The sequence below is a fragment of the Melanotaenia boesemani genome, chromosome 15 (genome assembly GCF_017639745.1).
Source record: "Melanotaenia boesemani isolate fMelBoe1 chromosome 15, fMelBoe1.pri, whole genome shotgun sequence".
Taxonomy (NCBI): Eukaryota; Metazoa; Chordata; class Actinopteri; order Atheriniformes; family Melanotaeniidae; genus Melanotaenia; species Melanotaenia boesemani.
The window spans coordinates 34,878,249-34,890,919 of record NC_055696.1 but is presented as its reverse complement, the minus strand read 5'-3'; the positions used below and the strand labels follow the sequence as shown (position 1 = coordinate 34,890,919).

Genomic DNA, 12,671 nt, shown 5'->3' with positions numbered 1-12,671 from the left:
GACTCTGGGTGATACCAAAATCTTGGGGCCTAATGCTACACGACGCACTAACCTCCTCCACCATCCTGGTCAACAGTCTGCTGGACCTAATGTTGAGCAGCCCAGACAGATGGGTAGTAGAAGGCCTTAGCAGATCACTGAGGTACACACAGCCTTCCTCCCTTAGTCTGGATCTCAGGCTTTCGGAGTCCAAAGGCATCCTTGGTAGCAGAAGACCTGACAGTCTGGCCCTTATCTTAGTTAGAAGAGGCTCAAGAACTAAATAGTATAGGATTCCAGAGATGGGGAAGCCCTGTCTAATACCCCTCTGTCATGGTTTTAGACTGGGGTTGGGATTTACCACCCTCGTCTGAAGACATCTTACTACTGATTGTTTGCCTTGCCCTGATTGCTGATACTTCTCACCTGTGTGGCTCCCTATTTAAGTGTGTGTGTGGCTCACCTCAGATTCCAGTCATATTTGGAATCATCTGGCTCCAGTTTCATAACCCTCACTTAGATTGGTGGGAGGGCAAGGTAATAAACTGGGGTATAAACGGTCTAACTTCATATTTACGCTCTTCTCCTATTTCTCAAGGTCCTGCGCCAGATATGCCAGAAACTGAATACCCTAGTCTCTCACAGGTTCCTCCTCAGTACCATGACCTAAAAGAAGTATTCAATAAAGCCCGGGCTACCTCTCTGCCTCCACATCGACCCTATGATTGTGATATGATCTGGGTCAAGGTGGCAGACAACCTCATACGAGGTTCCTGCCCAGTCCTATATTGTGCAAACCCAGTGATGTAGTTCCAGTCCCCCCCCCCCTGATCACCACACACTCAGTATGGTCACAAGATTTAGAAAATCCTTTAATTTCTGGAATAAATCCAGCCTGTCTGAGCCCAAAGTAGGAGCATAAATATTAAAGAAACAGAAATGGATGCTGTGTATTTCCGCCCTGACAACCAGAGCCCTACCAGCCACCAACTCCACTGTGGACGTAATGTTAATATCCAGCCTGGGAGAAAAGAGGCAGGCTACCCCAGCAGAGATGCTCGTGCCATGAGAGAAAACACACTGCCCCTTCCACCACAACTCCAAGTCCAGCTCATTACTTTTATCACTATGTGTTTCTTGTAGGAAAACCACATTTAAGCTTTTCTGAGAAATCATCTCCGACATAACTGCTCTCTTCTGCTGATCCCTCCCTCCATTAATATTTAAAATGCCCACCCCACCTTACCCATACTAACAAGAGAGAGAAAAAAAGAAAAAACAGTAAAAGTAAACATGAGGAGAAACACCCAGTGCAGTATCTTCACCATATCTCTACGTACTAGGCTTCAGCCATCCAGAAACCCTTCTCAAGTGTCTTCCTCAACTTGAGAAGACCTCAACCTAAACCGTTTCTTCTCATCCAATAAATTCTGCCCAACTGCCTTCTGTAGGGTGCGCACACTTCTAATAAACTTCCCTACATCTGGAAAATAATCTGATACCGTAACGGATTTACCAAATCTTTCATCAAGAAACCCATCAATCTCCTCCAGCGTGTACAAATCTTCCCCGTGCTGAGAATCTGCGACCCAAGCAGAGTCTGAGACATCCTCTGTCTTCTTCCCCTCATCAGAAGCGGACCCCGTCCCCGCAATGTCAGCCCCCTGTGGGCCTGCGTCATCGGGTGTAGCAGCGGTCCCATCCCGAGCCTTCCCCAGTACTTAGCGATTGGCTCCCAGCTCAGCAACACCTTCAGCCTGCCTGTGAGGACAATTCATCCGCTTGTGTCCCACAACACCACAGTCAAAGCACTTAATGTCCCCAGTGCTGGCGTATACAATGTAATATCCCTCTTCATGTTTAACCTTGAAGGACACATCAAGCATCTGAATCTGACAGCTCAAACATAAACACCTGCCTCCTGAAAGACTGCACATGATTCAGCTTCTCACTCTTACAGTCTAGCTCCACAGTCCTAAAACTGCTTGCCAGCTTCCCAAATGGCTGCAGCTCTTTCCCCAGAACATCACTGGGAACAAACAGGGGAACACCCGAAATGGTAACCCGGGAAGCAAGCACCGCAAGTGGGAAAACCTGCAGGTAAACATTGTCCACCATAACACCACGTGCAATCAACCCCCCACCATACTCTCCTCCTTTATGAAAACCACCCTTACTCATCCTAGAAGCATGGGACAGATTGGTATGTCCCACACAGTCCCCCACAACAAGGAGAACCGTTTCCATTGGGACTGACGGGTCAGGCTGAACTCGCACGCCCTGCCACAGAGACAAAGACGGCGTATCAAAAGCGCCATCTACGCCAAGACACACGGCCACCCACTGTTCACAAAATCCGCTATCAACGGCCACGAATAAAGCGTGTCAACTAGAAAATAAATGTCGAGCAGAAAGAACCGAAAACGAGAGAAAAAGGAAACTTTCTTTCAAATTCACCGCATGCTCCAACACCACCAGTGAGAGGCCGAGAGAGCGAGAGTAAAAAAGACAGAGGAGCCCCAGGAAGGCATCAAGGATCAACAAAAATGGAGGCATACGGGCTTACAGCCACAGGGTAAGTCCCCAGATTTTACATTGGGAAATATTCTAATTTGGATTAAAATTTGTGTCTATAAAAACATATGCTTTTTTTAGATGGAAATTTGGAAGTGGGTGCGTAAGCCCTCTAAGCCCTTTGGCAAAAGGCTTAAAGCAAGCGAAGCAAATGACCTGGCTGGTTTGAGAAAGGGTGATGGGCAACGTTGATAGATGAGAATCTGGAACGATGGATGGGCAGGACTGACAGAGCAGGTGAGCAGAGGAGACAGAGAGCGACAGTCAGTGTCTCGGAAACTGACTAAGGTGAGTTTTGAAGACATTTTTCTGCAGGAGTAGCCCACATGGTTGCTAGCCTGCTAGCCGGCCCGTCTGCTAGATGAAAATTTGGAATGTTCCTTATTCTAAGCTATTACCACTGCCCACCTCTCCATTTTTATAGATCAAAATTTGGAATGTTCACTGTTTCTTTTCTTCTTCTACCTCCTCTGCAGAGCATACACCCATTAAGAGGACAATGGATGGTAAGTTTCTAGCAAACTTCCCTACCTCCTTGCTTAGTCCTTTATTTCCCCCTCCTCCTCAAGTGGAGCAAAGAGTGCAGCCTTTGCAGGCTAATATACCTAAACCTGAAAGAGCACCTGCACATCAGCCACATGGTCCCAAATAAGTACAAGTTGCAGCTCCTGATGAAGTGGGGAAACGCCAGGTGAAAGGAAGTCATGGCCGGTTGGTCGGTTGGACCGCCCCACCGCTTTTCTTGATCTCTGTCTTTTTTGTCTCTTTCTTGGCAGAACCCAGAAAGTCCTCATGTGCCCCATCTGCCACCAGTTTGTCCACGGTGGTTCACAAGCTGTACACGGCTTGTGTACACTTCGTTTATGACTGATAAGCGGTGTAAGATTAAAAATTAGAACCAGCTGGCCCCCAGGGGGTGCCAGAGATAGATCAAAATCTGGAAGCCATCCAGATTCCAATGTATAATTGATGAGCAACGATAGATTTAAAATTGGAACCATGTCTCACTCATCCATGCATCCATCCATCTTGTTATTCATAGGTGGACGAACACAAAGCAGTGAAGACCTTTGGCCAGGCCTCTGCCGTACTGGAGGAGAATGAGTTTGCATGAGTGAGACTAGTCCTGATGCTATAAACATCGCCCATGCCTCCAGGTAAAAAGACTGCTGCAGAAGGTCTGGCTGCTGAGAGGGGGCCAGCCCACTGGCCAGGAAAGGGGAAAGATAAATACTATCTCCCAGTACCGCAAACCCAACATGAAGGCACCAATCCTCCAGCCGAGCCAGGAAACGGCCCCGGAAACCCAAGGAGACATAATGTAAGACACACAGAGGAAAACAAAGAATTGCAAAATCAAGTTTTATTTAAAGTTATTGAAAAAGAGTTTATTGAGAAAAATTTTTGCGTTATTAACAAGACATCTTGTTCTCCTGGGATCATCTTGGTGAAATTTGTTTGTTACCTGTTGAACAAGAGCTTATTGTTTGACTTTGTAGTGAGCGAGTGGCTGATGGTGGCAGATGAGAATCGGGAAGCGATCTATAAGTGAGGTAAGAAATAGATGGGAATTTGGACCACTTCTGGCCTCCGGGCCTGCAGGGGGCGCTGTTATCATAGATGAGAATCAGGAAACAATCCAGAATCGAATCTATAAGTGATGGCTTGCGATAGATGGGAATTTGGAAGCAGACTGACTGTCTGCTGTAAGGTTTCTAACATAACTCTTTAGTTGAAATGACGATATTGAGGGATCTTTACAATTAATTGTGGTGTTTAATTATGTGATTAATTGTGAAATGAAGTAAACGAGACATGTCTTGTCCATATGAGACCAGAGTTTATGACATAACCTGAATAAACTTCTACATCGTTTCTTAAGCCCAAACTTATCAGTGTTTGTAACATCAGTCAGAAACTTTCTGTCAACTGAATCCTGGAAAACATTCAAACTGTAAAATTAATATTTATCTGTTTTTATTTGGATCACAGCTGTGTGTAATTTCTTCACCACATTCACTACATCCATCCAGGGCTGAGCGAATTGCAGGACAGTAAGACACACACAGGCTTTCTACTCGAAGCAGTCGGCAAACCTGTCATCATCTTTAGTAACTATTTTACATTTGTGGAGATAATAGAAAAGTAACCAGAAATGGGAATAAAAGGCATCATGATGAGAAAATAAACCCCTCAGATGTAGACTGAATCATATCACCTTGTTTGGTCTGTTGGCTCAGGAGATGAAGTCTGAGATTTTCCATAAACAACCTCCACATTTGGCCCTTTTTACCTGTTTTGTTTTTTGTTTTTCAGTGTGTTGAACTTAATTCTATTTTTTTTGTTCTTTACCACATCTGTGAAGCTTCATCAATGCCCAAAATATCATGGAGGTTTTAGAGCAAAATCTGCTCCCATCCAGACGTCACTTTCAGGGAACCTGAAAGTTGCTCTTCACTCCTAATTGGGAGTACCAAAGAAAAATTTGTTGGAACTATTGGCTCATGTATGAAGGACAGGATACACCCCAGGTCTTGTATGATGTAGATGGATGGCGCAATCGTGTAAATACACATACAGGCCTATAGGTGTGTAACGGGTTGATGGTTGGGTAGGTCGGTAGGTAGGTCCTCCTATCATCTGTAAAAGGGTTGTATCACAGGTTTCGTCATACGTTCATATACGTTGTATAGAGCAGCTGTGGTTAGGAATAATGACAGATCTGGCTAGTCCATCTCTCAATTTCTATTTTGTTGATATACAGTCAAATAGACTACACCAACTAATACTAGAAATGTATTTCACTGTTGTTATTTGTTACTAATGTAAAATTAGTATTTGTGTGTTATGACTAACATTGTATGGGCACATGTAGCACATGTAGCTGGGGCATGTCTGTCCTTTTTCGCAACCAGATTCTTAAAAGTCTCTTTAACCTGTAGTTTGAACACTACGAAGAAATGTTGCTGCTATACAGTTTCTTCCAACAGTACTGTGTTGTAGCACAGAGGTCCCCAACCCTGGTCCTCAAGGCCCACTATCCTGCAGGTCTTAGATGTCTCCCTGCTGCAACACACCTGATTCAAATGAATGGCTCAGTTGCAGACTTGTGCAGAGCCTGTCAGAGAGCCGTTTAATTTGAATCAGGTGTGTTGCAGCAGGGAGACACCTAAGACCTGCAGGATAGTGGGCCTTGAGGACCAGGGTTGGGGACCTCTGTTGTAGCACACAGAGTCTAGCACTAGAGTGTAGTATGGCTCACAATGAGTCACATCAGCCTGCTCTCTCCTTGTGCTCCAACTGTTGTTGAAGTTCTTCACCCACTAGTTACCGATGTTGGTTTGACTTTAGTTCAGTAGCTAACCTATTACAGTTCACCTACCTACCTACCCTACCTTACTTCATCATTTATTTGTAGAAGCCGTTCATGCACAAAATTCATCATCAACCCATACAGTTTGCTCAATGTTGTTAGTGCTTCTTCCTGCAAGCTGTAACGCATCTTATGTTCCTGCTGTGTTAACGGCCCCCTCCCCAACCCACAGGAACAGGATGGTTTTATGATCCAGGTACTGGCAACGGGCAGGACTCGAACTAGATGCTGGACCACTGGTGACTTGCGGTTCTCTGCCATCCCCACCGCGCCACCGAGCTGTCCAACACAAAACAGAAAATGCTAAAAGAATGTAGCTGAAGTCTTGTAAACAGTGATTCACAGTCTGTAAAATCTCAGTCTGAGACTTGTCCTTGGGTGTGACCCGGATGTTTTCTAGAATCTAGACTCGTCCAGCTCTGTTTGGATCGAGTCGACCCACTTACGACCATTTCTGGTGACTCTTAGCTCACGGGGGTAGCCTGGACAGGTGGTCATTCTGACTCAGACTTCCAGGGTTCATAGGTTCGTCACATGTAGTGGTCTGCAGGTTTGGTCTGAAGGTTCTGTCTGCTTATTTGGTCTGGTCCCAAGAGAGAAAGTGATGAACAAAATGTAATCTAGGAGAAAAAGGTACGTGCAGGGAGGATTTCATCAGTCTTCATGCATGTTAAAGTGCAGGCTCAGCCTCCATCTCTGAATCTGAATACTTTGTCCTAAGTTGTTTGACGGTTTGGGGTGGTCCATGTCCATAAGGAAGTTTAACTGATTATCTCCAGCCCATGGGCAGGCTCTGTGAGTTTGCTGGTGATCAGATAATAGCAAATAGCAAACAGCTAATTCTAAGGCTGCTGGCTCCCAAGTTACCACCTAATTCTAAGGCTGCGAGCTCCCATGTTAGCAGCTGATTCTAAGGCTGCGAGCTCCCACGTTAGCAGCTAATTCTAAGGCAGCGGGTTCCCACGTTAGCAGCTAATTCTAAGGCAGCGGGCTCCAACCCAAAAACCCTGTAGCCAAGCTGAGGACCCTGTAGCCAAGCCAATGGTCACACCTGCAGTAAGAGTTTCACACAGTATTTTCTGGTTCTCTCTACTTCTCCTACAAGTACCTCCATTTCAGAGGTGAGACATTCCTCTTCTTGCCCTCGTTGCTATGATTTCTGAGAGAAATAAGGTTCATTGACGCATTCCTAAAGATATTGCTGCTACCGTATATGGTCAATTGGAGGCGTTTCTGAATGCCAATGAACTTGAACCTGCAGGAGCATGGATATTTTAGACCAGGTGGGGTTTATAACAGATAGTACTTATCACATTTAATAAACCAGGATTTGCTTGTACTTACACACATTCTAAATTTCAGTCCTGTGCTAGAATGCTACAATGTAGAACCTGTTCTATGCTCGGTAGATAAATAAGGCCCCTGTTCACTGGAGAATGGAGAACCCCTGGGTTCTTCAGGTCTGAACACAGAAAATAGTATTTTCCGACACTTTCAGCCTGAATTCAGGACTTAAACATGCTCTCCTGTGTCTGGTCTGACCTGCTGCCCCGGTCTGTCCATGTTACATCACACAACAGCAGAGTCTGGGCATCCTGCCAGCAGGAAGCTCCTTATAAGGGCTTCAGGATATCTGCTGCAGCAGCAGGAAACGCCATATTTGGTCTGAAGCCTGTTGATTTTCCGGCAGGGATCTGCTGAGCTGGTGGTGACAAAGTCTGATCCTATTGGCTGTTTGACACATACACACGCACACACAGGATTTACTTGCATGAAAGCCAGACTACAGATGGAGAGGTCTCTATAATCCACTCAATTCAGCCTCAAATTGATAGTTTATCCACTAATCTAGGAGGAAAGTTCCAGAAACTTTTCATTTTTAACTTAATGTTAATTTAAAAATTACCAATTTATCAGACTGGAACCGCCAGCATCTCCTTGTGAAATAAAGTAGAACCAAAAATGACTCAACATGTTGTATTTGTGAAAAGGAAACATTTGCAGTAGAAAATTAGTGACGCTTGTAAACAAACAAACATTCCAGAACCTACTCAGCAGGTATATTACCACGTGCATGCTCACGTATGTGCACATTCATTATGTACAGTATGGACATGTATACATTATACAAGAGTCTTTCAGAACAGCTGGTCCTGGTGGTCTCGGTAGTTCCAGCTGTCCCGGTGGTCCTAGTGGAGCCGGTGGTCCCAGCTCTGCTGGCGGCCCCGGTGATCCATACCGGACTCGGGGTCAGAGGTCATGGCAGGCTTCCAACAGGGATATTGGCGCTGTGGGAGGAGGGCAGCTCCATCTGAAGGCTCCCCATCGGAGAGGAGCAGGAGGAGTAGAGGTGGAGGGATGGCAAGGAGGCGTGTGGCAGCGAGGAGGAGGAGCTCCGCTCGGCCTTGCTGTCCCGCTGCCTCTGGTGGATCTTGGCATGTCGCTTGCGCTCATCGCTGCGGGCGAACTTGCGTCCGCACTCGGCACAGGCGAACGGCTTCTCGCCGGTGTGCGTACGGATGTGGGTGGTCAGGTGGTCGCTGCGGCTGAAGCTACGCATGCAGATGCGACACTGGAATGGCTTGTGGCCCGTGTGCACGCGCACGTGGCGTGTCAGCTCATCAGAACGGGAGAAGCGGCGCTCGCAGCCGGCGGCGGGGCAGGCGTAGGGTCGCTCGTGTGGCAGCGTCTTGCTCTGGCGGCATGTGGAGGACTTCCTGGGCTTGCTGGACTTGGCGAGCTGGGGAGCGGAGATCTGAGACTGGATCTGCGTTGAGAAAGCTTTGATGGTGGAGAGCGGGGTAAGCAGTGGCGTCTTCTGGTCCTGGTTCGAGCTGAGCTTGCCATCCGGCGGCATCACCACCACCATGGAGGGCAGCTGGAGGCCCAGCTGGGAGCTAGACGTGGGGTGGGCAGGGTGGGTGCCCGCTTGGAAGGACTGAGAGGCTGGATGGGGGGAAGAGGCGGGAAAGAGGGGGTCGGTGGCCGACATGTACGGTGGAACCGTGGAGAAGATGGAGGCGATGTCGGCGGAGCTGCTGCTGAGGTTTAGCTGGGATGGTGCTGATGATGTCCCTGATGATGAAGACATGGAGAAGCTGCAGGAGGGGGGCGCCGTCATGTTGACAAGCCCGGTGAACAGGCTGAGCAGAGGCTCTGCCCACAGGCTGTTGGCGGCACCGGAGATGGACGGCTCAAAGGTGAAGCGGCCGCTGTATGCCAGAGGTGAGAGACGAGGAGTGAGAGGGGGGAGGTTCTGCAGGTCTGGGATGTCCGACAAACAATCTGAGGACAGAAGAAGAAGAATGCTGTAACATTAAGTGCTTTCTGTTCTGTTTGTTCAGAAATGAAGGAACTGGAAGCTGTTCAGCCACATGGAGAAACTCTAGGGCAGGGGTGCCCAAGTTCGGTCCTCGAGATCTACCATCCTGCAACTTCTAGATGCAACCCTTCTCCAACATGCTTGAATCAGATGTCACCTGCATGTCATTCAGTTCTGCGGAGGCCTGGTAACGAGCCAGTCATTTGATTCAGGTGTGTTGGAGAAGGGTTGCATCTAAAAGTTGCAGGATGGTAGATCTTGAGGACTGGACTTGGACACCCCTGCTCTAGGAGAACATGAGGGATAACTTGTTCTATCTGAATCAGGTTAGGTGCTCAGGATTACTACACACATGTGAAAACAAACACGTAAGTACATCTAAAATAAATTCTAGAGGTGAAAAATTACTGATACTCTTATAATTCATGTGAAATAAAAATATTTTTTTCTTTAATTGGAGACTATGAACTGATGTCCCTGAACGCAGCAGGAAGCTGGCATGAACGTGGGATGAACTGATGTCCCTGAACGCTCTAGGACCTGGATGGACTGATGTCCCTGAATGTGGCAGCAAACTTTAGCTAAAATAATGTCGACTCACTGACCTCTCTTTTACCTGCAGCCGCTGCCTGATAAAAGTGATAAAAAGGTGGATTATTGATGATTAGAAGTTAATATGGAGACCAGGTGAACTGTTTTTTTCAGCAAGAAGGAAGCAGACCAGATATTTTCGTTTATTATTCCTAAATCATTATTATTACTCATAATAACAGAGAAAGAAGAACACAGAAACATGACGTGGGTTTTTTTTTTACCTCTTATTGAAATAATTCATTTGAATTACTGACCAAGCAGATAAATAATAATAAAGTTCTTTACTGGGTATTTTAACTATCACTCAGGTCTCACAGTAAACAGGTGAAGTTGCATATAAGGAAAGAGTTTCAGCTGTAAACATGAGGGACCATCATCCCTCCCCGCTACTCACCTCCGTACTCCGCGGACTCCCCGCTCAGCAGTCCGGCCGCCTCCGCTGCGGACGCGGCCAGCATCGAACCTCCGGCCGCGGCGTTCTGCAGCAGCATCTGCAGCTCCTCCAGCTTCGGGTAGCCGTCAAACGGGGACAGCGGCTCCGAGATCTGCAGGGCGGACAGAAGCACCTCCGCTTTGGTCGCTGCCATCTCTGTGGAGGAAGAGGAGGACGCACGCGAGCTCAGCCGCCCCTGGAGCTGCTCGTGCAGTGGGACGGGCTGGATCTTCGCCCCGCGGACAGACGCTGAGGCCGGGCTGAGTCTGCTGCTGGGGCCGGTGTTTCTCGGAGGAAGCCAACCCAGGAGGAGAGCTCCGCGTGGCTGCGGGTGTTTGTGGGTAAACAACGTCAGATGTTTGTTTCCGGCTGCGTCGCCGCTGCATTCACGTGCAGACGATCACAACTTGGACTTCAGTTCTGCCAAGTTTTCAGTGAGGATTCCCATATTTATAGACTCCTGCATGACGTATGTTCCCAAATATGGCGGGCAGGAAGCCCATATTTGGTCAGGACGGAGCGCGTGCAGGCCTGGTTTCTGAGCGTCTCTGCGCTCTTTTGTGCTACGCTTTTTGGACCGAGTCGGTCTAGACAGTCTGGCTCAGGTGTCCGCGAGGTGTCAGCAACCGGACCGGAGCACGAATCAGCCATGACCGGAAACCCCAGATACACGTCATGGAGACCTTCCAGCGGTGTCATAACTTCCTCGCGCCTTATTTGGGTGTTTTCCTGTCAGAGATGACCGAGGCTCCTCCTCAGACTAGACCCTGTAAAGAACCAGAAATACCTGCGGTGCGCGCGGAGCTTTAGACCTGCAGCAAACATGAAAAATCATTTCTGTCTTTCGTCTGAGCGAATAAATGTTCAGCTGAAAACATATCTATTTATTTAGTTCAGCACAGAAAGGAAACTGTTGACAAATATGTAGAAAAGGAGGGAGATATTTAGTAAATAAAATGAAATAATATTAAATAAAGAAAATAATAAACGAAAGGGGAGTTAATGCATGTTTGCCTCAGATCAGGCTGAAATAAAAACATTCAATTATTCCCATGTTTGATTCCTTTTTAACGTAAAAATGTTAGAAATATATTTACTTATTGAATTATTTGACAGGGGCATTGCATTTTTGAATAGTCACAGAAGTTAATTTGTAGCCGTTCTATAAATATACACAGAAATATTTAACCCCAACTTGTAAGATTTATGCAATAAAATTAAATGACAAATTCCCATTTACTTTTCTTAGATAATTTTAGGACAAACCTACCAAATAAACCTTACATGATAAATATTCATTTGTGTAATAAAGCCTATTTATTTGAAATGCATAATCCTTAGGTTTAGTGTATGTATGTATGTATTTAGTATTAAAAATGTATACTTACTTTAAAATAATGAAAATTTTTCAAATAAATAAAGTATATTGTTTGAACTGCATAATAATCAGGTTACCTATTCTAGATAAATAGCATTTATTTATTTGAATCATGTCACTTATGCTTATGTAATTAACCAAATTAATCTAAATCTATCACATTTATGTAATTGTCTTCCAATCAGTCTTAATGAAATATCAGACCACCTTGATTCAACAGATTTATTAACATTAAAACCTGTCAATATCCAAGACATGAAGTAGTATATAGGACAGAACATATTTACCACTTCGAACTCATGTATAAAAGCATCTTTCCATCACCCCCTACATCCAACCTTTTTTCTCCATCCAGAGCTGGAAAAATGAGTTATTCTAATATAATCCTTCCTTCTACCACATGGAGGTGACTAAACTGTAAAATAAACCAACAAAAAACATAAATAAATAAATAATAATGAAAAAAACCCTGTTGAACTTTTAATTGTAAGAAAATAAATTGGCATATAAAGCATGACATGAGGCAAAAACACAAACCATAAATCTGCCTAAAATGTCAAATAATTCAGCTCAACAGAGCAAACTGCAAAACTACCAGTGCAATAACTTAATAAACGGCACTTGGAAATGGAATTCCACTCCCATGTTCAATCCTTGGACACCAAAAGAATTTTTTTTTTTTTTTTGTGAAGCACAAAGACATGTTTTATTGTTTCAAAGTTTTCACTCTTGGTTGCTAAGACAGCATCACAAAGCAACAGGAAACTGGATGCTGGATATCAGGTCTGTTCCCTCCATTGAGTTTAAAGACGGAGCATCATGAACACACCCAGAGCCTAATGAAAACAGTTGTGTGAAATGCACCCTGGTTCCTAAAGACCGGCACTACAAATATTTTTCTTTCCAACACTTTCACCACATTCAAACATGTCATTTAAATCATTAAAAACTTTGTCGTCTGACAGATGATGAATTTTATTTATTTATTTATTTATTTTTGGAAAAGGATACAAAGGAA

General features: G+C 45.4%; 1 protein-coding gene and 1 long non-coding RNA gene across 2 annotated transcripts; one reads left to right on the top strand and one right to left on the bottom strand.

The window, feature by feature from the left end:
• Window positions 1-2,505: 2,505 nt before the first annotated feature.
• LOC121654697 lies at window positions 2,506-3,151 on the top strand. Its single transcript, XR_006012986.1, has 3 exons — window positions 2,506-2,554; window positions 2,635-2,841; window positions 3,030-3,151. It is a non-coding gene; the product is annotated as an uncharacterized LOC121654697 (long non-coding RNA).
• Window positions 3,152-7,889: 4,738 nt separating this feature from the next.
• On the bottom strand, window positions 7,890-10,861 carry LOC121654670 (early growth response protein 1-like). Its single transcript, XM_042008903.1, has 2 exons — window positions 10,237-10,861; window positions 7,890-9,211 (listed from the first exon to the last, which is right to left on the bottom strand). Exons 1-2 carry the CDS (start codon window positions 10,427-10,429, stop codon window positions 8,184-8,186), a joined length of 1,221 nt encoding a protein of 406 aa, XP_041864837.1. The 5' UTR covers window positions 10,430-10,861; the 3' UTR covers window positions 7,890-8,183.
• Window positions 10,862-12,671: the final 1,810 nt, after the last annotated feature.

What these genes read in the sequence shown, in the direction of transcription:
- LOC121654670 (XM_042008903.1), bottom strand. Translation starts at nt 10,429, where the DNA reads ATGGCAGCGACCAAAGCGGAGGTGCTTCTGTCCGCCCTGCAGATCTCG. An exon ending in GGAGTCCGCGGAGTACGGAG is followed by an intron (nt 9,212 to 10,236) that starts GTGAGTAGCGGG and finishes TTCTGTCCTCAG; the next exon opens with ATTGTTTGTCGGACATCCCA.